Raw genomic sequence first — 25,962 nt, 5'->3', positions numbered from 1 at the left:
GGGCTTTTTAGAGTTTTTACTTAGCTCATGAGAGTGACTATTTATGTTTACTGGAGAAATATTAATGTATTTGATTCCAGCATACTGCCATAAACTGGTAGGAGGGTAAAATAAACACACTGTATTATCTTTCTAAATCCAAAGAATTCAGAATATCAAATCGTATTTGGTCTAAGGGGTTTGGGATAAAGGACTCTGGAGCTGTAGTACTACTTCCATGAAGCCTTTTCTAAAATGTTCCCCTCTCTAAGAAGTACCTTCCTCTGTGCTCTCCCATGGTTTTCATTTTGAAAGAGTATTTCCATCATTAAACCAAAGATCATGTATTTTAACATTTTGACTATTCCCCACATTATTTTAAGCAGTCTGAGAAGTGAACAGATCCTTCTGTCACCTAGCATGATACCCGAGTTCCAACTCAGTTTATAGATTAAATAAATCAAAGAATGAAAAGAACTGGGTAGAGCTGAATGAGTGAGTGTACATGAAGGCAAAGGTAAATTTTGCTTAGATTCTTTATGGTTGGGCAGACTTTTATTTAACCATGAAAACCTAAAAATCACACATTGTAAGTTCACACTATTTAAGAATTAAAAGCAGTAATGCAAGGAGAAAGTTAAGAAAGAACATCTTTGCAAATCTTTTCCATTCACTTCTTACATCTAGCAGATATTTTTCTTTGAAAACAGCCTACAATTCATATCATCAAATGTACAATGAATCAATACTTTACTGAAAGATAATTCAAAGGAGGAGAAAGGTGGGTGTAAAAATTGCAGTTCATAGTAAAGATGGCTTAAGATACCAAGTGGTAAAAATAAGTAGAAAATTCAAGCACACATCTAAATAAAATGGAGAAACGGCTGACAAGGGACGTGTGGGTCAGATATAAGGTACAAATGGGGATTTGAAAGAAAGTTTGTATCTGCGCCTTTGTGTGTTTAGAATAGTTTGTTGTTGCTGGTGACCTCAGCGAGAGAAGTGACAGGAGCATATTGAGGTAGAAAGTCAAAATACTGTGGATGGTGAACGGGAAGGAGATGAAGAAAATGACTCAAAGTAGAGGGAAGGAATTATAAGGGAGAACCATTTCTTAAAAATTTGTATAGCTCACAAGCCAATGCAAGTACTACTTTGTTTACTGGCAGAATACTAGATTTAAAGAGCAAAGCAATGATGTGGATACAGTTTTACAGTGAAACTGAGCTTGTGGGAAAAGACTCCCTCTCTATTTCTGTATCAATATATTCTCTGCGTTCTCTTCCAACCTTTACCTAGTTCTCCTATTTGCTTTTCTTAAATAGAAGTATTTCCCCAAGTTCTGTCCCCAGCTCCACCCCTCCCCTTCCTCTCAAGACCATCTCAAACCACTAGCTAGAAGACCCCCTAGTCAGTCAGCTTTGCTCTCTGGAATCCTGCATTTCCTACGGCTTCTGAAAAACTACAGCTTCTGATAAACTAGCTTCTATACACTATTTCCCTGGCTCTTCAAACCCGTTGCTGTTTCAAAATGAAGCTCCATGTCACAGATACATGCAAGTAGCTTTTACCTAAGACAGATATGAGCTTAAATCTTGGCTCTAACCATGACCATGGGATGCAGAGAGGCACACCTGAAATACAGACTGGGAACCATTTTGCTCAGTGCCTGGCTAAGGATCAAGCTCAGTTTACTAACTAACATTATTACTAAACCATTTAGAATCCAGAATTGTATCTTATCAGCCAGGAGCTAATTCCATTTAACTACCAGAAACATCTTTATGAAACTCAAACTAGATCTTATTAGTTAAAAACTTACTCAAAGCTCTCCAACAGAAAAAACTTAAGTCTAGCACTCAATACGTGATTTGCCACTAAGAACTTTCTACTACTCATCACACACATTGTGCTCAAGCCAGAATGTACCATCAACTGTTTCCAGCACATACACGCAAACACACACTCACACACACAGAGTAGAGCTGTATCATACAATATATATGTTTCAGAGAATTCCTTGGTGGTCCAGTGGTTAGGACTCCAAGCTCTCACTACAATATACATATTTCAACTTGTGCAAATATACAGTAGGGAAGTCAGGAGGGAGGGCAAAGGAGGTAGGTGTTAGGGAGAAAATGAGAGCAGGAGGAAGTGAAGATGTCTAAAGTGAGTGTGAATTTACCACCTCTAGACAGTTGGATTTCCTCTAAGCTTCTCGCAATGTAAGCAGCTTATCATGCCGAGTAAGATTTCAGAGTTAGTGTAACAGGGCTTCTCCACAAAAGTTAAATATTTTGCCTGGTGCTCTACTAAAGAAAAGGGATTTATTCCCTCATTTGAGGAAAACACGACTGTGTTGGACCAAAGGAGACATGGTACTATTTCATGGATGAAATGAAGAACCTTTCTAATGGTCCAAGAGTTTGGTCTTAAATTGGCACCCTTTACACAAAGTATCTGCCTCCCAGAATACATAGAACTGCGCTGACTCTGTGGTGCTGGAAAGTACTGAGTGGATCTGTTGTGTTTCTTTCAATCTGTTTATTTTATGCATTATCTTTTACTTCAAGACAGGAACTATGCCGTGTGTGTGTGTACATATATGTATGTATGTATGTATATATGTATGTATGTATGTGTGTGTGTATATATATATATATATATATAAAAACACTCTCAGTGCCTAACCCAGAGCCTTACATATAGTCAGCAAATACTCATTAAATAAAAAGAAAGCACAAATAAAAGAAGCAATATTGGCTGATGAAATCCCAAGTGTATTTAGGGAATTGGGATCAAATGGTGGGTAGATTAGACCAAAAGGCACAGGAGTCAGAGATCAAATTGCCAGCATCCTTTGGATCATAGAAAAAGCAAGAGAATTTCAGAAAAACATCAACTTCTACTTCATTGACTATGCTAAAGCCTTTGACTGTGTGGATCACAACAAACTGTGGAAAATTTTTCAAGAGATGTGAATACCAGACCACCTGACCTGCCTCTTGAGAAACCTATATGCAGGTCAAGAAGCAACAGAACTGGACATGGAAAAATAGACTGGTTCCAAATAGGAAAAGGAGTACGTCAAGGCTGTATATTACCACCCTGCTTATTTAACCTATATGCAGAGTACATCATGCTAAATGATGGACTGGATGAAGCACAAGCTGGAATCAAGATTGCCAGGGGAAATATCAATAACCTCAGATATGCAGATGACATCACGCTTTTGGCAGAAAGCGAAGAACTAAAGAGCCCCTTGATGAAAGCAAAAGAGAAGAGTGAAAAAGTTGGCTTAAGTCAACGTTCAGAAAACTAAGATCATGGCATCTGGTCCCGTCTTTCCATGGCAAATAGACGGGGAAACAGTGGAAACAGTGACAGACTTTATTTTGGGGGGCTCTAAAATCACTGCAGATGGTGACTGCAGCCATGATATTAAGAGACGCTTACTCCTCGGAAGGAAAGCTATGAGCAAACTAGACAGCATATTAAAAAGCAGAGACATTACTTTGCTGACAAAGGTCCGTCTAGTCTAAGCTATGGTTTTTCCAGTAGTCATGTGTAGATGTGAGAGTTGGACCATAAAGAAAGCTGAGTGCCGAAGAATTGATGCTTTTGAACTATGGTGTTGGACAAGACTCTTGAAAGTCCCTTGGACTGCAAGGAGATCCAACGAGTCTATCCTAAAGGAAATCAGTCCTAAATATTCACTGGAAGGAATGGTGCTGAAGCTGAAACTCCAATACTTTGGCCAACTGATGCAAAGAACTGACTCATTTGAAGAGACCCTGATGCTGGGAAAGATTGAAGGTGGGAGGAGAAGGGGATGACAGAGGATGAGATGGTTGCATGGCATCACTGACTCAATGGACATGAGTTTGAGTAAACTCCGGGAATTGGTGATGAACAGGGAGGCCTGGCATGCTGCAGTGCATGGGGTCACAAAGAGTTGGACATGACTGAGCGACTGAACTGAACCCAAAATATGAGTCACTTCCAGTCTTTAGAGCTGTTACATATAAATGGTTTCCATACTGTACCATCCCTTTACCTTTAGGTGATCTGAGTTAGCCTCTAGTTTAATGCCCATTTTCAACTTACTATCATCATGGGTGACTTTACATAATTTTTTCTCCAGAAAGTAACCTCAAACTTACTCTTCAGCTAAAAAGACCAATCTGAGACATAATAGGACAATCCTACTACCAATCACATTTACAGAGTATGGTACCTAAGATCTAGCATTTTAAAGGCTTTGTATATTACTTGCTATGGCTTGTTTTTTGTTATCTTTTGTCTCCCCCATCACTTCTGCCTAGGACTAGATAAACTAGTGTAAATGATACAGGAATAAAATAATACACAGCTACATAATTTTTGTTTGAATAATATTTTAGATTTGGGTTTGAAATCACTTTAAGAAGCTAGGGTTCTTTCCAAAAGACAATATTTTGAAAACAACACATGCTGGCCAAATTAATACAGCTATAGGAGAAATACTTTAAGGTAAGTACTATTTTAACAAAGATGAAGACAAACTAATTTTATTAGCGAGTATAAAGCAGTGTATTTCAAAACGAGTTTTTGAGATCAATTCTTTAAAGATATTGGTCAAACAAATACGTTTGGGGAATACATTATAATCCTTTCCCCCCACTCAAAAAATTATACCAACCCTTACAGTCTCTAAAACATTTTACCAAAAATTAAAAAAATAAAGGACATGTTGAACTTTATGTGATGTGAAAGCATCTCAGTCGTGTCTGACTCTTTGCGACCCCATGGACCCATGGAATTCTCTAGCCCAGAATACTGGAGTGGGTAGCCTTTCCCTTCTCCAGGGGATCTCTCCAACCCAAAAATCGAACGAACCCAGGTCTCCTACATTGCAGGCAGATACTTCACCAGTTGAGCCTCAAGGGAAGCCTGTTGAATATATAATCCATCATTCCCATATTTCTTTGACCAGAGTTCCCGACCTTTTGGGGTTAGAAGTAGTAGTAGTAGAAAACACTCTGGGGAAACACTGCTATATAGCATTGTTTGAAAATATTACTCTTAAAAAAATTTATAAGGTAGCTAGGAGAGAAACTGTGATAATAAATGAGACGCTTATTGGGATATACGTATTCATGTACCTTGTATTAAGTGTTTAAAGCAGATAAGAAAAGGGACAATTATAAGATGGATGATTTAATTAAAATTAAAAAAAAAATAACATTTAAGCCAAATGCCTATATTAAATGCTAATTTTCTGTACCAGAAAATATTCTGATGCCATTCCCTCCCTCTGATACTAAGTGCAATCTTTCAATATTAAAACTAAAGTTTCTCCTAGGTATTGAGTGGTTCAGCACAGGTTTGTGAATCTACTGGTTTAGAATTATTTGTGCCTTTGTTCCTCTTTGTACCACAGTGTACTGACTATTTTGAAGGGAAAAATACTTTTAACATGTGGATTCTCTCATATTATGTTTTGTTAAACATCTGGACCATTTTGTTTTGATGTCAACATAATTCTATGGGGCGGGACGAAGTACTGAATAGTTAACACTCCCCAAAAAGAGAGGGACTACAGCAGTTTTAGAAAGCACTTACTTAATCATTTCAAAAAGCTTTGGATCTGAGACCTTGATATTTCGTGCCATATTCCAGGAAAGATGAACCATGGGTACTATTGACTTCACACTTTGCAATTTGTTCCATTCGTACCGTTCCACTGCCAATTTATACTGGCAGGCTAGGAAAAAAAAAACAGTTATAAAGCAACCCAAAGTACAAGATATGAAGATAACCACTATCACTTTCTTAGGTGATACCATCAATACCAATTCTAAAAATTGCAAAATATTACAAAATTATTTTTAAGGTTAAAAAAAAAATTGTGATAATAGTTGTGATCATGTAAAGAGTGCTTACTATAACTTTGTGCCACACACTGTGCTGAAGTATTTCACGATATTATACCATTTAATCTGTGCTGTTATCTTATTAATTTTATCATTTCCATTATACAGATGAAGAAATTGAGGCCCAGAGAGGTTCTGTAACTTGCCCAAAGTTGCAAAAGCCAGGTTCTGGTCCTAATCCAGGTTTTCTGGCTTGGGAGGCCATAATCTTAATACTGCCTAAAGGCAGGCATAATTCAAATAGATTTTAACATAATAGGGCTAAATATATATGACATATCAGATAATGAAAGATTTCAAAGAATGTATAACCACTGTACTTTGCTTTCTCCCATAAAGGGTTTCCTTTATAAAACAAAATCAAGCACTCTAAAAAATTATTTAAAGTATCTCTTTCTTATATATAAATTTATCATTTGGTGAGATCTACAGTCTTGGATTTCTATTTGGTAACTTACTATCTTATACTACAAGTTAAATTTTTACTCAAGGAGACATTCTTCCTCTGATTTCTAGTGAGCTACATTCCAAGGAAAAACGAATATACTCATCAGATACAATCCTTTATAAACTAAAGTGTTTTTCTTAAAGCCATAGTCTTTAAAATACCTGTAAGTGGACCAACATTCCAAGCAATGTTGTTGCACCAGCCAATAGCCTGAACCCAATGCACAGTGCCTGCATTTATCCAGACCAAATCTCCAGGTCGCTGAATAAACCTATACACTGGAACATTTGCTTCATAAAGATCTTCAAGGTTGGGCCACCAAGAACCCATTAGGAAATTCAAATTATTTCTGAAATAAGAAAAAATATTACAAATGGATCAAGTATTTTAATAAGCTCCTTACATGACTGAAAGGCAATGTCAGAAGTTTTAAAAAATACAGTTATTCTTTGCACTGAAATGTACAGCTTATGCAATGAGAAACTGTAGTATATAAAGTGAGTGAAATTAATTACAGTTAAATAGTGGATTACTTATCTAAATATCAGTATTACTACCTTCACTTGATTTTTCAAAGATCCAAATGAAATCAAAAGCTATTTTAAGTAACACTTACATACATTAACCTTTAATTTCATTTCACTAAAGTCTATTTTGATTAAACCCTTTTCCTTGGTGTACCTAGAAATCTCTAAAAGGCAAATGGAAGGTGGGGTTGGCATCAAGCTATTTAAATCCATAAACAGGAACTCTATGGCACATACAAGTTCATTTTCTGAGGAAAAGTAGAACAGAAAGCAGAAATGTTCTCTATTGCTATTTTGAATCCTAAGCAGGAAAGGAGGATAGCATATCAGTCTCTGTACAGTTTTGATGACTGACTGACTAAAATGATGCAGTTAAAAAATGAACACTCATACACATGCACAAATATTGATAACAATCACCAGCACCACCACTACACTTTAGAAACAACATGTTACTAAGCTTTTCCTTTAAAATCTGGCTTTTAATTCTATTTCATCATAATATGAAATATTTTTACAACTACAGTTTAGAAAAACTTGTCTGTAAAGCGGAATATGTTTATAAACAAATCCTAGCCCTACTTATCCCATGTGTTGTTGTTTTAAAACTGAAGAAAACTTTCTATCCAAAAGCAAGCAAGCAATCAACACCATCTAATAATCAACAGCTAGGGTAAAAAAAACAACCCAAACTAATAACGACGACAAAAAATCAAGTATCTTCTCTACCATATAGTCAAGTGACTGGTTATTTCATGACAAATATTAAGTCATAAAACAAACTATACAGATATGGTAGAATCAGTTAATATCACAAGTAACAATCCTTCTACGAAACAAAATTACACTGAAATGTAGAGGTAGCAAGTGGTATTTCTGAAACTTAGTTAAATTTACCTAACTCTTCAGACTTTTTTATTATCCCCACATTCAAGCTTTTTAGACATCATCTGCCTATTCCAATTAAGTAATCCCAGGTTACCTCTCCATTCAGATAGAAAAGAACACTAAATCCTAAAAATAGTCATTCCTACTCAGAAATAATGAAAAAGAATCACTGTACTGTACCTACAACAATATACTAAATAGTATCTCAAAGTTTAAGAAATATAAATATTTCTGAAACACTATAGAGATTTTCTGTATTATACAGTTCTTTCTCTGCTACCACCAGACTGCTGGTCCAGTAAAGATTAAAATGGATCAGGTTATTTCATAAGAGCATTTGACTCTTTAAAATTCCACATCTTGAACTTTCTTACAATTAAAGGAAACCTATGTAGCAAAGAAAATAAAAGGTGATTACCTTCTGCTTGTATATAAAGAAATTCTGTTGTATTATGGTTGTTTTTGCAACTATATTTATATAGTATATATATACTATATATAATAAAAATGTAAACTATATTTACATTTCATACTAAATCAAGATATTTACAGCAAGGATCTTTTAACCCAAAATTTGCAAACTATAAGTCAGTATGTATAATAGGTGTATAATTAATTTTCAAAGTCTCGCATATATAAATGTTTTAGGTGGTTTTCCCTCTTTATCCTACTGGGCTGGAGAGGAAATAACACCAGATGTATGTATAATTTATATTTTTAGCTATAAGAATTTCCAATTTTATTACAAATGGAAAAAAAATCAGGATCTTAAGTAATGGAGTAATTTCTTAAACAAAATAAGACAAATAAACAATTCCCAAGTACCCTTTAACAGAAGATAATTAAATGAAGAGTTTCTAGGAACTTAAGGAAAGGAACACTTCCACTATGTGAATTCTTTCAATTCTAGGTGACAATATCTGAAGCTATTGTTTAAACCTTATAAAACTGCTTTGTAAGAAAAGTTGCCAATGTAGTTTTAAAAAGAATTTGTATCATCATGATACAGCAAAGAGTAATACATTCAAGTTATTAACAACCTCTAAGGGTGCTCAATTATAGAATTCCTTCCATTTCTAAAGCCATTTATCTAAGAACAATGTTTCTTTCACATAAACAAGTATTTATTATACATCAACTGCTTAATTAACCCACTAATCAACTCAACTTTCTACCCATTAAATTCAAGACTATCACTATTGCATGAAGTGGTTTTAAGGTATCTTTCTTACAATACTCCCAATAACACAAAATAATAGGTTTATAATCAAATCATTTTATAAATCAATTTCCTGCTGAATGGTAAGTGAAAACTGCTTACATGCATTAGGATATCCAGCTTAGTAAGTTGCCCTTTACAATAATTGTTTTCAAATAATTAATAAAATTCAGTTTGGAAACCTACTTTTCACAGAAGTCATTCAGAACACCCCAGTAACCTTCTGGAACAACAAACCATTCACAGTCACCTGGACCAATATTAATGTTAACTGAACAGAAATTGTTATTTTCTTGATGACCTGAAATGTTAAAAGAAAAAATAAATCAGCATACAATAAATTCTATAGAAAACTGTGTCTTAGAAATGTTCAACAGAAAATGCTCCTGTGTTATTCAGTTGTTTATCAGTATATGTCAAGTCTTAGAGCTGAGTTTAGTCAACTCCTAACTTTTCCAGTAGCAGCTCTGTGGAAGACAACCTAAATCATGGTTAAAAGCTTAGGTTGTGAAGCCAGGTTCCTTGGCTTAGTTATTATGTGACACTGGGCAAGTTTCGAAACCTTTCTGATTCAGTTTCCTATAAGATTTGGTGATAATGATTCCAATAAGTCAATGGGTTGTTCTAAGGAACAATGAAATAAAGACTGCTTTGAATACTGCCTAATGCATGGTAAGTAATAAATATTAGCTATTATTGATATTATTACCACTTCTTCCTTGTGAACTAATTCCCATTTCTCACAAGTGGCATTAGGACATCAGTAGAGAGGCAAGAAGTCTGATTTTCAAACTGTATGCAGTGGCAGGAATGGTGTCAACAAAAATGGTAAAGGAGGGAACTTGGGGAACTCGCCAAAAATACCAAACAATAAAAATAACAAAAACACCTGGTGAAAACTGTCAGAAGTAACCTCATCAGAAATTTGGACAATATAGTAAAGGTTTACAGAAACAAACAACTGAGCAAAAGAAAGGTGACTTAAACACAGCAGGATATCTGTATGTCACTCACCACATCTCCATTTCTACCACTGCTGTGACAGTGAACTTAAAAAATAGTACTGTGAATTCCTGGTGTGAGGGTCCCTGGTTCTGGAGGGAGCACAGTAGATCTTGTTCCCAAAGAATTCTGTTCTTCTGTTTTGTCTACCCTACAGTTTCCCTAAAAGGCTGACATAAAAGGGATTTCTCATTCTTTCACCTACCTCAGAGCTCTATCAGCACAAGTATTTCAATGCAGGAGGCCCTCAAAGAACATTGCAAGACTAAGAACAAGCTGATGCCACCAAGGGCAAAAAACAAAACAAACAAAAGAACCACCTGGAGCAAACAACAGACATCCCAAACGTTTGGATGGAAAAGCTGGGGAGTGAGATTTCATAGGAATAAAGGCTTTGAAAAGTTCCTCTGGATACTGCAGAATTTAGAAGCCACATGCATGCCTAGGGCAAGAGGCATTTAAAGAAATCTGTCATATTGCTGCTGAGATAATTAATGGAAAGGACAGTTCAGTGCCCATATATGACAAGGAATATAGTCTTTGTAAAAACAGTGTGACTACTACATATAAAAGCGATTCCATGTGGCTCAGAGGGTAAGGAGTCTGCCTGCAATGTGGGAGACCAGAGTTCGATCCCTGGGTCAGGAAGATCCCCTGGAGAAGAATATTGCAACCCACTCCAGTATTCTTGCCTGGAGAATCCCTTGGACAGAGGAGCCTGGTGGGTTACAGTCCACAACCGAGTCGGACACGACTGAGTGACTTCACTCTCACTACATATAAAAATAGGTAACTAATGAGTACCTATTGTATAGCACAGGGAACTCTACTCAATACTCTGTAATGGGAAAAGAACCTGAAAAAGAACAGATATATGAATAACTGGAAAAAAAAATGTGGAAAGTCACTAAATGAATAAACAACTATAGCCCATAACAAGCAACAGTAACAAACCTTAGAAAAGAGAGGAGAATTTGATTTCTGCTAACTGCCACAACATAATATTCAAAATGTCAAAACACTAGCTGAGCACTATGCTAAAGGGACAGAGGCTTCAGAGACCACATTCTACAAATACTCAAGAAATCAGTTTTCAACAAAAACTCATGAGGTATGTAAGGAAACAAAGTATGGTCTAGTTTTAGAAAGGAAAAAAAAAAAAAAGAAATTAACAAAAGGTATTCCTGAAAAGGCACAGACACTGGACTTCAGAGACAAATACTTTATATCAACTATCTTAAAATATACTTAGAGTTAAAGAAAACCATGTGCAAGAACAAAAGGAAACAAGAATGATGCCTCAACAAACAGATTATCAATCAGTTCACTTCAGTCGCTCAGTCCTGTCCAACTCTTTGCGACCCGATGGACTGCAGCACGCCAGGTTTCCCTGTCCATCACCAGTGCCCGGAGCTTACTCAAACTCATGTTCATTGAGTCGGTGATGCCATGCAACCATCTCATTCTCTGTCGTCCCCTTCTCCTAATGGCTACTCCATTTCTTCTAAGGGATTCCTGCTCACAGTAGCAGATATAATGGGCATCTAAGTTAAATTCACCCAGTCCAGTCCATTTTAGTTCACTGATTCCTAAAATGTCGATGTCACTCTTGCCATCTCCTGTTTGACCACTTCCAATTTGCCTTGATTCATGGACCTAATATTCCAGGTTACTATGCAATATTGTGCTTTACAGCATCAGACTTTACTTCCATCACCTGTCACAACCACAACTGGGTGTTGTTTTTGCTTTGGCTCCATCTCTTCACTCTTTCTGGAGTTATTTCTCTACTGATCTCCAGTAGCATTTTCGGCACCTACCGACCTGGGGAGTTCATCTTTCAGTGTCCTATCTTTTTGCCTTTTCATACTGTTCATGGGGTTCTCAATGCAAAAATACAAAAGTGGTTTGCCATTCCCTTCTCCAGGGAACCACGTTTTTTCAGAACTCTCCACCATGACCCATCCGTCTTGGGTGGCCCTATGTGGTATAGCTAATAGTTTCATTGAGTTAGACAAGGATGTGGTCCATGTGATCAGTTTGGTTAGTTTTCTGTGATTATCAATGAAGAAATGCAAATAATAATAAGGAATAAGATAAAACTTTGAAGCTGAAAAAAATAGTAACTGAAATGAATTCAGTTCAGTAGATGTGACCAGGATAAAGAATCAGTAAATTTATAGACAGGTCAAATGAAACTACATATTCTGAGGAGAAGAAAGAAAACAATGAACAAAAAAACCCACAGACCCTAGGAGACCCGTGGGACACGAGCATGCACGTGCATTGTAGGTGTCCCAGAAGAAGAGAAAGGGGCAGTAAGAATATTTGAAGAAATGATAGTAAAAAACTTCCCAAATGTGACAAAAGACATGAATCTCCATATCCAAGAAGCTCAGGGAATTCTAAGAAAGATAAATTCGAAAATATTCATTCTAAGATAATAATACTGTACAAAGGCAAAGAAAATCTAGAAAGCAGAAGAGAAGTGACTGTGACATAAACAGGATTGTCAACAAAATAGCTCTTTTCCTAACGGAAACCATGGGGTCCAGAAAGCTATAGCTTAACATATTTATGTTGCTGAAGAGAAAGAAAAACTTAACCAAAAAACTGAACTAAAAATCTGGCAAAACTATTCTTCACAACTAAAGGAAAATTTAGTTAGTCTGCTCTATAAGAAATGCTACAGTTTTTCAGACTGAAATGAAAGAATATAAGACAGTAACTCAAAGCTCTATAAAGGACTAAGTTGAGGACTCACACTTCCCAATTTTAAAAATTACCTCAAAGGGAATCAAACCCATGTGGTATTGGAATAAAAATGGAGATAAAAATCAATGGAACAGTATCAAGATTCCAGAATTAAACCCATACATCTATGGTCAATTGATTTTCAACAAGGGTGTCAAGGTCATTTGATAGAGGAAAAAAATAGTTTTTCCAACAAATGGTGCTGGGAAAACAGGTTAGCTATATGTAAAAGAATACTGTTGGACCGCTGGCTCATACTATACACAAAAAACTAACTCAAAATGGATCAAAGACCTAAATCTAAGAACTATAAAAATCTAAGAAGAAAACACAGACACAAATTCTTTACAATTTTGGATTTTGCAATGGTTTCTTAAATATGACACCAAAAGCATGTGATGAAAGAAAAATATTAAACCATTAAAATTTAAAAACTTTTGTACATAAATGGACACTATCAAGAGAATGAAATAATAACCTACAAAATGTGAGGAAATACTGCAAATCATGTATCTGATAAAGAATTAATATCCAGACTATATAAAGAACTCTTACAACTCAACAACAAAGGGGCAAACAACTCAATTAAAAAATTAAGAAGGAACTAGAGACAGACATTTTCCCCAGAGTAGATATACAAATGGCCAACAAGCACATGAAAATTAAAACCATATATACACACACTAAAAGTCAAATCTGCTGGGTCAGCTATAAGAAAAAAATGGAAAATAAGCAATGTACACAAGGATGTGGAAGAAAAATTGGAACCTTTGTACACTGCTGTCAGGAATGTAAAATGGTGTAGCTGTTGTGGAAAGCAGTTTCAAAATCTTCAGAAAGTTAAAAACAGAATTGTCATATGACCCAGCAATTCTAATTCTAGGTATATAATCAAAAGAAGTATAAATAAGTATTCAAACAAATTCTTGTACATGAATACATGAAATACTGTATCCAAAACAGCTAAAAAGTAAACATCCCAAATGCCCCTCAACTGATGACTGAAATAAATTGTTCTATATCCATACGGTGGAATATTATTTGGCCATAAAAATTGAACCTGATACAGTATGGATGAACTTCAAAAACATGCTAAGTGAAAGAAGCCAGACACAAAAGGCAATATACTGCATGATTCCATTCACATGAAACATCCAGAACAAGTAACACTATATGGCTAGAAAGAAGAGACTAGATGTTGTCATGGGCTAAGAGGAAGGGGGAAATGGGATGACTACTTAACGGGTATGGGGTTTCCTTACAGGCTAATGAAAATGTCTTGGAACTACACACCATAATAACTGTATTAAATGTCAATGAACTGCATTCGTCAAACGGTTTAATTTTGTTATATGAGTTTCACCTCAATTAATAAAAATGTAGCTGCTCTTGCCACACACTGTGCACACAACACCCTAGTCTTCTATGTATCACAGCATAATGTGAAGATAGTACTTGTAATACTACTGTCTCTTATCACAGGTAGATGGCTGAAGTGTTCATGGCATGGACTCTAAGTAAAATTAAGCTGTAATTAAAATTAGAGACGTTGGGATCCCATCATCTAACTAAAAACCTTTTAGGGTAGAACCTGAGAGCATCTCTAGTTTAGAACATAGGCTAATCATAAAGTCCATTAAAGCAGGTAACATATTTATCTAGGTAAATCCAAAAACAAAGTGCTTGTCCCACGAAAAAGTATTCAAAGCAATTTAAAAACACTGAACCAAACTAATTAACATTTCTTCTAATACTAAATTGTCTAATACAATAACCACTTAAGATACGGTAATGTGAACTGAGACGTGCAATAACTGCAAAGTATATACTGTATTTCAAGGGGCCATTTCAATAATTTTGTATTGATTACATGTTAAAAAGATTATTTGGAAATAACTAGGATAAAATTAATTTCATTTTTCATTAATGTTACTATAACATTTTAAGTCACATTTAAGTCTATTTAAGTCATATATATGACTTGCATTATATTTCTTTTGGATAGCACTACCTTAAGGGAATTCTTTAGAAAATTCTTTAAGGTTCCACAGGACATTTTGAAAAACTATACCTTGTATACAAACCAACCAAAGAACCCCCAACATTCTAGATAGAATTGACAAAGAAGTGATCTATCAAGTTTTCTTCCCCTTTGATTTGTAATGAAAAACTGCATTCTTTAAGAATAATACTATTTGCATAAAATAATTCAAATTGATGAGAGAAAATTTCAGTTGAAATGAATTTTAATAGAATCAATCCAATTTTACATACATAAGAAAAATGAACTACAGAGAATTCAAATAACTTGCTTAGCATTTACACTGGTGTCTGAATGACAGAGTGAAGAGTAGATAGATCTTCTACCATTTATTCCAGAACTGTTTCTACTTTATTCAACTATTCATAAGATATCACAGAATTGGGCTTCCAATGGCCTGAGGACACAAACTACAGCCTAATGGTATTAATCCTGGCTGTATACTATAATTCTCTGAAGAACTTCTATTTTTTTTTTTAAATATGGATGCCCGGCTCTCAATCTCCAGATATTAGTCAACTACACATATTTTAAAAGCTTATTAGAAAATTCAAATGAGCAGCCAGAACTGGGAACTACTGACCTACTTTACCCAGAAGCAAGCATAGGCCTATCGTGAAACAATTTTTTTAGTTACAATTCAATGAACAGGTAATAAAGAATGAAGCAATCTGGTCTTCAAATCATGGCTACTTCAAGGAGCAAACAGAAACACCTGAGGATGATATGCAGCCTGTGGGCATTGGTATAACTAAACTCTTGATCACCAGCACCCATCCTAATTGTTAAATATTTTGAACATCACCCTCTGAAATTTCATATCAATCAAAGGGAGCACAGAAAACATGATATATTAGTGCTGGACAGAATTCTAAATCTAAAACTAATGTAACTTCATTTTACAAATGTAAAAAAAAAAAGACCCAGAGAAGAAAAGTGACTTGTCAAAGTGACAAGCCTAGTGGGTGGTGAAATCTGGACTAGACACCAGGATGAGGCTAGTAATGTCTCCACGTCAAGTGCTGTTGTAAACTGTACACTGCAATCCAACAAGGAGATTGCAACGTATACTTTTTTTGTTATACGAAATAGAAGGGAATGGATTAGAAAATGTATTATTCTAAAAAACCGTTTTTGCACTGCCATAATATAAAACATATTTCTTATCATGATTGTGGTAAAAGTTTAGGGTAACCCTGCCACTCTGCAGTAGATGGGATGAATAATAGTCTTTAAGTCACAGGGACTTCTTTTCCCAGGAATACTCTAATGATCAAGTTTTCAGATTACACTGTTGTTATTTCAGGGATATTACATTTTAAAAAAGATACTACCAAGTGGGAAAAAATATTAATAATCTGAGCTCAGTTCAAGAGTCATATCTTATAATATAAACAATTCTACCAGTTTCATTCATTATAAATGAAAAGAATCCAGTTCTCTTTTGCACGGTTCACATTTTGATCAATCTGTGTGTCAACTGTTAGTTCATAAAAGTTACCTGGTGTTCTGCTTCCTGGAACTTTCATGTATAGTTGAACTGTGTTCATACCCAGTATGGTATGACCAACGTGGCTTAGAAGATTTCCTGCTGATACAACACGCACAAAAGCAGGAAGTTTAGTCAGCTCATGTAGCTGCAATTTCCACCTGCAATAAAAGAACAAATCGAGTGAAACCCTGCTATAAATATGTGTAGTAAAAAACCTTAAGAACCTTATGTTCCAAGCAAAAAAACAATCAAATCTATAAATATTTTACTCCTGCATAGGAAAACTCTGGAATACTTAAATTTTTAAACTTTGCAAAGAAAACATCCTAACAAAAAGCATTAAAATTAAAGGAAAAAACTGACTTCCTTACTTTTATAATTGTTGTATAATTTTATTTTACAAATATATTTTATATAATTTTATGATTGTGCAATAACATATAGAAGGGTCTTGAAAATATATACAAGAGTTTTAAGTCAAAGAAAATAATTGTAAAACCTAGCATAAATGATTTGGCTAAAACCTGCATATTAATTTAGAAAAATGACAAGGAACAAAACAGAAGAGGAAATGAGACAATTCTCAGTCATGCTAATAGGACACCTCTTTGCATCAGTTAACAGAAACACTACTAGATAGACTTACTTTTTGTCATCAGACAGGTCAATGTTGGTCCCAAACTTTATGGTTTTAAAGGGTCCTTTCCTTCTCCTCCCAGAACTTAAAGAGAGAGAGAATATTAGAAACATGCTTTTAAACAGAAACACTCAGTGGACATTATAAATTACTTACTTATCTGAAGATGTAGATTCATTATCTGAGTGGTCTTTATGGTGACTTCTTTTCTCATTCTCTTCCTGTAGATTAAGCAAAAAGAATTGCAGCTTAGTATTTATTGTGCAACCTTTTTACCATACAACTGAAAAGTTTACACACAGATCAATGGTGGAATATTGAAGCTAAGTTTCTACAGACCTCTCTCACATGAAAAATTCTTCAAAGACCACATTAAATAGAATAGCCAGGCAAAGTCAAAACTCACTGGGCATGGTATCTAACCCCCTCCACCAGCCACAGAGTCTCCCTTACTAATATTCTCCTATAAGGTGAAAAACTTGAGATTCTTGTTCCTGCTCCATTCCTCCCCACTTTCAAGAGAGGAAACTTAGGTTAAGAGACCCAGAAATGGCAACCTTGATTATAAATTTCCTCAACTAACAGAGGTGTGTGTGTATGTGTAATTATATATGTATGCAATGCATATGGAAAGGCAGAGGTTAAGATTTTCTCTATTCTTTATTATGGACAAATGTGAGTGTTATTTCTGGGATAAATCTTTTTTCCCTCAAAATGAATTATATGTGAATTATAAACATTTACAACATTCAGTTCAGTTCAGTCGCTCAGTCATGTCCGACTCTTTGCGACCCCATGAATCGCAGCACGCCAGGCCTCCCTGTCCATCACCAACTCCCGGAGTTCACTCAGACTCAAGTCCATTGAGTCAGTGATGCAGCCAGCCAGCTCATCCTCTGTCGTCCCCTTCTCCTCCCGTCCCCAATCCCTCCCAGCATCAGAGTCTTTTCCAATGAGTCAACTCTTCACATGAGGTGGCCAAAGTACTGGAGCTTCAGCTTTAGCATCATTCCTTCCAAAGAACACCCAGGGCTGATCTCCTTCAGAATGGACTGGTTGGATCTCCTTGCAGTCCAAGGGACTCTCAAGAGTCTTCTCCAACACCACAGTTCAAAAGCATCAATTGTTCGGCGCTCAGCCTTCTTCACAGTCCAACTCTCACATCCATACATGACCATAGGAAAAACCATAGCCTTGACTAGACGGACCTTTGTTGGCAAAGTAATGTCTCTGCTTTTCAATATGCTATCTAAGTTGGTCATAGCCTTTCTTCCAAGGAGTAAGCATCTTTTAATTTCATGGCTGCAATCACCATCTGCAGTGATTTTGGAGCCCCCCAAAATAAAGTCTGACAGTGTTTCCACTGTTTCCCCATCTATTTCCCATGAAGTGATAGGACCAGATGCCAAGATCTTCATTTTCTGAATGTTGAGCTTTAAGCCAACTTTTTCACTCTCTTCTTTCACTTTCATCAAGAGGCTTTTTAGTTCCTCTTTACTTTCTGCCATAAGGGTGGTGTCATCTGCATGTCTGAGGTTATTGGTATTTCTCCCGGCAATCTTGATTCCAGCTTGTGCTTCTTACATTAGCAAGTAGATTAAATGTTGGACAAATACAAGAGCTTTTCGATGCAAATATTACTATTATTTATGATTTCCCTGTCACTGACATGGTATCTTTTTACCTCTGTTCTACAATTTCTGACTCAGTGACATTTCTGCCTCCCTCCTTTAAATGTGTATGCTTTATGAACATTTATTAAATTTTTCACGTCTCCAAAGCACATACAAAAACCATTGTTTCTTTGATTATGGATCAATTTCTATTTAAATACTCTGCCTCTCATCATCTTCTTCCAAAAATTTCCTTGATGATCTCTGAATCCTGCTTATTATCTATTTCTTTTCTGACCATAATACTACCATGGAGTTGAAGTATATCAGAAGTTTGAACTAGAGAGATTTATATGAACAACAAATTTACTGCAACTCATATAAGTTGCAGGATAGTTTTTATTAGATAACTTTCTCTATATGATATAGGGAGTGGTAGTGACAAAGGAACACAATCATATGATTAGCAGGTACAAATGTTGCCTAGACTGAAAATGTGAACTCAGGGCAGAATTTTAAACAGAGATAAGCAAATCTAATAAATTGCAAATAAAAGACTTGCAGGCACATATTAAATTTTAGCTGTGGGATATGTACAGAACAACTGAGTACAGATAAGTGTTTGAGTAATACATTTAATAAAGTCACTTTTACAGATGTTTTATGTTCACTTTGTAGGAGAATTCACGAAGTTCTCATTTCAGTGCTAAAGGATTTTAGTAATGCTTCATTGCTGAAAGGCCTATGAATCTTAATAATAATCCTGATTATTTTTCAAAGTTTTGTTCCTTAATTTTCTGTATATTTTGAAATAATTTATGCCTCTCTTGGAGTATTCTCTTTCAGACTGAGATGGGTAATGCTTCCTGGGAGAGTTATATATCAGATAATACTAACCTGATAGTTTAATGGGAAGGCATATGACAAGGAACTTTGCAAGCATACAGCAAACTTGAGGCTTAGTTTATCCTCTACTATCAGCAGTCCCCAATTAGGGATAATTCTGCCTCACAGGGGACATTTGGCATGTCTGGAGACATTTTTGATTGTCAAAACTGGAATAGGGAATAGGGGGTGTGCTATGGACATCTAGCAGGGAGAGGCCAGGGAAGCTACTAAATATTCTACAATACACAGGGCAACTCCCCACAACAAAGAACTATCCAACCCAAAATGTGAATAATGCCAAGGTTAAGAAACACCTCTTTAAACAGAAATATCCCAGAAATAACAGAGACACCTCACTAGACAGTTACAGTATTTATCAACCCATAGGTTTGCTTAGACTTAGTAGTAAGAATGAACTGGATAGCATTTATAAAGTGTGTTATAAAAATAAGAATAATAAAAAACTATTTTATGTAACAATAAAATAATGAGATGCTTACAAAAGCTCCCTTTCAAAGCAAAATAGTATAAAATAAAATAACAATCTCAAAAATAAAATAATTTTCAGTAAGTAAATACTTACTCTCAATGATTCCTGGAAAGAGGAGGCCTGGTACTGTGCATATTTAGCAATTGTAGTATGAGATCTATTACTTTCACAATGCCAGATTTTCTTTGTTCCAGTGGGATCCCAGTTCTCATCTGCTGGCTGCAACAACTGTGTCCTCACTTCCACCATATGTTCATTGTTAGCTTCTACCAAAGTTTTGGTAGAGAAAAGTCCCAGGTCTTCATAAATAAATAAATGTAGTTAATAAATAAAAATATATTTGGAATCATATTTCTAAAAGTGCTTTTATTTTTCATGGTACTCTTATCTAATTCCCCTAAAACACTAGGGCCTCTGCACACTCTGAAGCCCTGGACCTAACTGTCATGCCATCAACGGAGGGAGAAAAATTAAGGGGCCATGGAATGAAGATCCACTCATTTATTCAATCTCTGAAAGTGAGAAGAACTATTTAAGAGGCTACAGTACTTAACAGTAATGTCAAGTTTTACCTGAATCTTATATTAAAAATTTCTATTAGTCAACCTAAATCATAATTATATAACAGCATGAAAATAAAAGCAGAATTAAAAAAGTAATACTCCCTCTCTCCCTCCTTCTCTCTCAGACAGGAAAACATTAAAATGAAAATGTAAAAAATTACAACAAAAGAACAGAAAAAAGTTTCTGCTAGTGCTTTAGAAGTTAATAGATAGTAAAGGAAATACATATACTTTTCCTTTTTCTTATTTAAAGCTTACCCAACTTAAGAGCTCCAGCAAGGCCACGTATTACTGTAACAGGGTTGTTTGGATTTGTACAAAATTGATGTAATGGAGGAAAGAAAGCATCACGTTTATTTTCCAACTGCAAAATTAAAATATACTGTTAGATCTCTATAAAGTAGACCTTTTAGAAAATATTATGCCTAATTCACATTCATTATTTTTTACAATTTAAATAAATAATGCATTCTATGTGCCATTACTTCTATGTTTTATATTTTATAGTGTTTTATCACTATGTCTTTTGATTCTAATTGGAATTAGATAGTAACCACATACATTTCTCTTGTCCATTATATCTTGAACAAAACACGTGAGAGGTAAAATTTAAACTTCAAAATCAAAATGGTTTAAATATTATTCAGCCTTAAAAGGGAACAAAGTCCTATCACATGGTACATCGTGGATGAATCTTGAAGACACTTTAAATGAAAATAAGTCAGTCACAAAAAGAAAAACTGTGCATAATTTAACTTACATGAGGTATCTAACATAGCCAAATCCATACAAATAGAAAACAGAGTGATGGCTACCAGGGGCTGGGGAGACCAGGGAAGAGGGAGCTGTTTTTTAAATGGGTATTAAACTTCAGATCTGCCAGATGAAAATGTTCTGGAGAACTGGTTTAAACAATAAGAATATACTTAACACCACTGAACTATACACTTAAAAATGGTTAAGATGATAAATCTTATGTTATGTGATGTTTATTATAAAAGAGAGAAAAAAATCAGTGTTTAAAACCAATAAAATTTTTTCATTTGGGGTAGAAGTGGGGAAATGAGAAGATGGAAAGAAATGGGGTAGGAGGACCTATTTTGGAGAAAGATAAATAAGAGTTGCTTTGACTGAACTCTTATCAACTTCCTATATGAGATGTCTAAATGTCTATTAAGTAAAACTAATCCTCAGTTCTAAATAATCTATTAAGTCTTTTAATGACATTATCATCGCATTTTATATTCTCGAACAGCTGTTTTTGGGGAAGGTAAATATAATTTTTTTGGTAGACGGATAAAACAGAATGAATGTTAAAGTCCTTACAACTAGTAAAATGCAGATTTAAAACACAACTTCAAAAAAGTTACTTTTTAAGTGGTTTTTGCCTAAATCTGTTAAAAATTGGGGGTAGTAAAAAAGTATTTCACGCTACTGTAATATAATTACAGTTAATATCTGAGAAGGCATGTTTTAAATGCTATTACAAAATCTTTTTGAATACATCATTTTCCCCCAAAACATTCAAGCTGCCACCAATAATTTTAATGTTTCCTAAAGGGCATCCATATTGATTTAAAGCAAGATCTTACGAAAGACAGGTAGGTGCAAACACTGGTTTGATTTATTTCTAGTCAGTCAATTCAGACTCACATAAATACTAGGTGTAGGTGGATTCAACTTTTCCTTTGGCAAGGGAGGGTATGGTGAAGATGGTGGTCTTGGTGGCGGACATTTATCCAATAAAATGCTACTGTTAGATAAGCCATTTTTACCTAGGTTCCTTTAAAACAAAACAAAAAAAAAAAGGGAGAATAAATCAGCTGTACATTTATGTAGAACACAGAAAAAAATATCTGAATTAAGTCTTAACTAAATTACTGGGTAGTTGAACAAATCCATAAGATTTGGATCCACCAGGAAAAAAACTGAGAAAATTACTCATTTTAGTAAATACTTCAGTAAATATAGGAATCAAGCTATTTCCCATTGAAGAAAAATAATAGAAAAGATACTGTGTGCTCTGTCACATCCAACTCTTTACAACCCCATGGACTATACAGCCTGCCAGAACCCTCTGTCCACGGAATTTCCCAGGCAAGAATACTGAAGTGGGTTGCCATTTCCTACTCCACGGGATCTTCCCGACCCAAGGATCGAACCCACGTCTCTTGCTTTTTCTGCATTGGCAGGCAGATTCTTTACCACTGAACCACTTGGGAAGTCAGAAGAGAGACTATAATACATGAATTATTGATGATATTCCTTATACTGTTGATAATTTTCCAATTTTTCTTTACTGAAAGAACAAACACAAACCCCAATTTCCTCTCCACCACTTCCATCATCAGATGCTTTCCACTAAATGTTAAAACAATAACTTGACCAAAAAAGGTCTAGATAATTAATAAAAATCTCTCTTCTTATGTCTCATCTCAGTAACCATAACAAGAATATCTTTCCAACAAAAAATTATTTCCAACATTTGAGAAAAGAAACGAAAAGATCTTTTCAGGTTTGAGAATCTTTGTGACAAAAAAGATCTTTTCATTTCTTTTCTCAAATGTTGGAAAGAATTTTCTGTGAAACTCCTCGACAAAATTCAGCAAGACTCCAACCTACTACATTTTACAGCAAATGACACCATTTTAAAAAACGAAGCATATATTTCCTACCCATTATCTGACATTCTATTATAATAGCTATTACTTACTAATATTTGGTGCTTCTTTTTCTTTAATGATGGTATGTTAATTAAATTATAAATTAAAATATGGTAAAATTATTCCCAAACTGCAATTCTTTAAGTATAAGGAAGAAAAAGAAAGGTATTTTCTATTTCTTAAAGTTTCTACCCAACTTAGAAAATCAGCAAGATATAATTTTGACCTTTTTAAATCATTCCAGATTAACTAATTTACCTCAATTATTACATGTTCCAAAACTAACCATTACATTAAAATATCAAATATTCTTAACATATTAAAATTTCAGATGAATTTGAAAATTGTAATTATGGTAGAATTTTAAAAAGTTAGTAATTTTACTTACTGAAGAAGGAACTAGCAATTTTTCATCATAAACAATAAAGATTGAAATAAAATTAGTTTTTTCTTATTTTGCTATGTTTTTCTAGCAGTAGAATTCTGTAGCTTTTGTAGCACTGGAAAAACCTTACAAACCAGTCTGTTCTCATTAGCACTAATGAAAACTAAGGCTTGAAATTTCACTGAGATGTTACACTATAGCATCATGGATGACGCTTTTTAAAATTTTCTCAACTCCAACTCCAACTCCAAGTAAAAACAAGAGTTCAAGACAGGTATCAAAGAATGAAATAAGTTTAAAATAATTGACTCTTTTAAAAAAGTATGTGAAATAGTCATTAAAGTGAAATTCTAAGTTCAACTAACATTTAAGGTTAGAGGTAAAATAAATGAATATTCAACTCATTACCAGCTTTCAATAATTCTCCACAGTGTATCTGTACATTTAAAGACAGACATGATATTTAATATCTTAAATTTAGGTATAAAATTGGCACTAATTCATTAACTCCACGGCAGTACAAAATGCTTGGCTGGGACTACTAAAGAAATAATTCAAACATTATCATTAAACCAATGCCAAAATAAAACATTCACTTACAATTGCCACATAAATAAGTTTTCATGCTAAATCATGTATCAACCACTGTTTGGAATTTAAACAAAATTTCACTCCAAACACATAAAATTTGTTTGCCAGAGGAGGAGATGGATGTACTATATAGTACATAATTAATATTTTGAGGAATTAGACCAAGCATTTTAAGGATACGGATCAAGTATTAAATCTGTACCATAAAATGATGTCTCATGCTAATTAAACATGACATAAAAATTTAAGCTTCTAAAACAGTTTGGACATTGAGAAATGAGGCAAGAATAAAGGGTTTGATTAGTCAGCAGAATTCTGCTTCTATCATTTGCACAGTTCTATAACAAAAGTTAGAAAAAAGCAAATGGGAAAGTAAATAAAAGATGTAGTTGCCTTTAAGAGGGAAAAAAAAAGTGAGGCAGGACTAAGAGAGCTGAAACTGACTCAGCCATTGGATGCTGCAATTTCAACTGTAAACCAAAAAAGAGGCAAAAGTATTGTAACTGCCTTCTGATGATGTACAGCACTGACCACTAAGATGAACTCAACAAGAGTGAGATTAAAAATATCGAACACTTTACAAACTAACCACATATGTGAAAATAAGAGGGTAGTTAGAAGGTACTATGTGATCAAACTGTAGTTAGTAGTTTCTCACTATATTTCAAACACTGACTCCCTGCCACTGAGGACAAGTCTGAAACAAATAGGAATTTCCCTTAAGGAACTGTTACAGGTAGCTTCTATATAGTGACTATTAACCTTTGTCCACTGAAAACACTAAACGACAGAGATGTGGTTAACAGGAAGAGACTTGTATATTTTGAACATGTATGTGCTCAACACTGTTCATAATACTTCAAGCCAAATAATGTATTTAATATTACAATCCAAATATATATGTTTAATAATCCAAAGTGGAGAAAGGCATTAAAGTTAAAGAAGCAGATGCTGGAAAGGATTTAGACATTATCCCATTTTAAATCCTTTTCTCCCATTTTGCAACTCCTTTCCTGAGCAATGTAGATTATGCTATTTAGTCACTGCCCAATTATTTTATGGGCTTCCCTGGTGGCTCAGACAGTAGAGTATCTGCCTGCAATGTGGGAGATCCCGGTTTAACCCCTGGGTCAGGAAGATCTCCTGGAGAAGGGAATAGCTACTCTCTCTAGTATTCTTGCTTGGAGAATCCCATCGAAAGAGGAACCTGGTAGGCTTAAATCTTGGCTTAAATTTACTTTCAAATTTACTCTCATCATTTGGTAGAGAAATGAACAGTGCTCTGTAGATAAACTGGCCTAGACTTTTAATTAATTATCTTTGGTTATGAAGTTCCTAGACCAGAAACATCAAGTCTCTTACATCTATGTCACTTTCCTCTTCTAAGTTCTGGACCCCTGCCCAGCTTAGGACACCATCAACAGAACAGAAATGGCAAACAATATGCCTACCATTTGCCATCCTAACTTTTCTCTAAGCCTCAGAAGATTTTTATCTCCAATTTATCAGAGCATTTTTTTCTTGCCTCTTCATTAGATAAACTGAGGCCCAGATTTACTGAAATAACCCAACCAACCCCAGAGGTCTATATTGTTTTGATGTATGTAGCTACTTACAATATATATGTGCACACACACACAAATCAAGTCTCTGTAATAAGGCAAACTGCCATTAAGAGTTAAAAAATAAAAATAAATCTCTATAAAAAATGTACTTTAAAATTCTGAAGTGAATTTATATATATATATACACCTCAAAACTGAGAGGAAAAAGTATAATCTTCAGTATTATACTTTTATAGTCACAAATCACACCTAGTTACCCACAGCCTAAGACTTTATTAATGAAAACTTAAGGTAACTGCTAT

At 34.8% G+C, this 25,962-nt stretch overlaps 1 protein-coding gene across 22 annotated transcripts in view; it reads right to left on the bottom strand.

Annotated features, from left to right (window-relative positions):
* The window catches only part of KDM6A (lysine demethylase 6A), a 181,268-nt gene that overhangs the window by 12,013 nt on the left and 143,293 nt on the right, over positions 1 to 25,962 (bottom strand). For all 22 annotated transcript variants that reach the window (XM_027963010.3, XM_027963012.3, XM_027963011.3 and 19 more), the window contains 9 exons: positions 22,110 to 22,239; positions 20,715 to 20,820; positions 19,987 to 20,192; positions 17,059 to 17,123; positions 16,912 to 16,986; positions 16,275 to 16,423; positions 9,163 to 9,277; positions 6,504 to 6,691; positions 5,584 to 5,725 (listed from right to left, as the gene is read on the bottom strand). In XM_027963010.3, the coding sequence (XP_027818811.1) occupies positions 5,584 to 5,725; positions 6,504 to 6,691; positions 9,163 to 9,277; positions 16,275 to 16,423; positions 16,912 to 16,986; positions 17,059 to 17,123; positions 19,987 to 20,192; positions 20,715 to 20,820; positions 22,110 to 22,239 (1,176 nt within the window). The remainder of the gene's footprint in view (positions 1 to 5,583; positions 5,726 to 6,503; positions 6,692 to 9,162; positions 9,278 to 16,274; positions 16,424 to 16,911; positions 16,987 to 17,058; positions 17,124 to 19,986; positions 20,193 to 20,714; positions 20,821 to 22,109; positions 22,240 to 25,962) is intronic.

This window comes from Ovis aries, chromosome X, assembly GCF_016772045.2.
Source record: "Ovis aries strain OAR_USU_Benz2616 breed Rambouillet chromosome X, ARS-UI_Ramb_v3.0, whole genome shotgun sequence".
Classification (NCBI taxonomy): domain Eukaryota; kingdom Metazoa; phylum Chordata; class Mammalia; order Artiodactyla; family Bovidae; genus Ovis; species Ovis aries.
The sequence above is the reverse complement of the archived record's forward strand: the minus strand, read 5'-3'. Positions and strand labels throughout refer to the sequence as shown.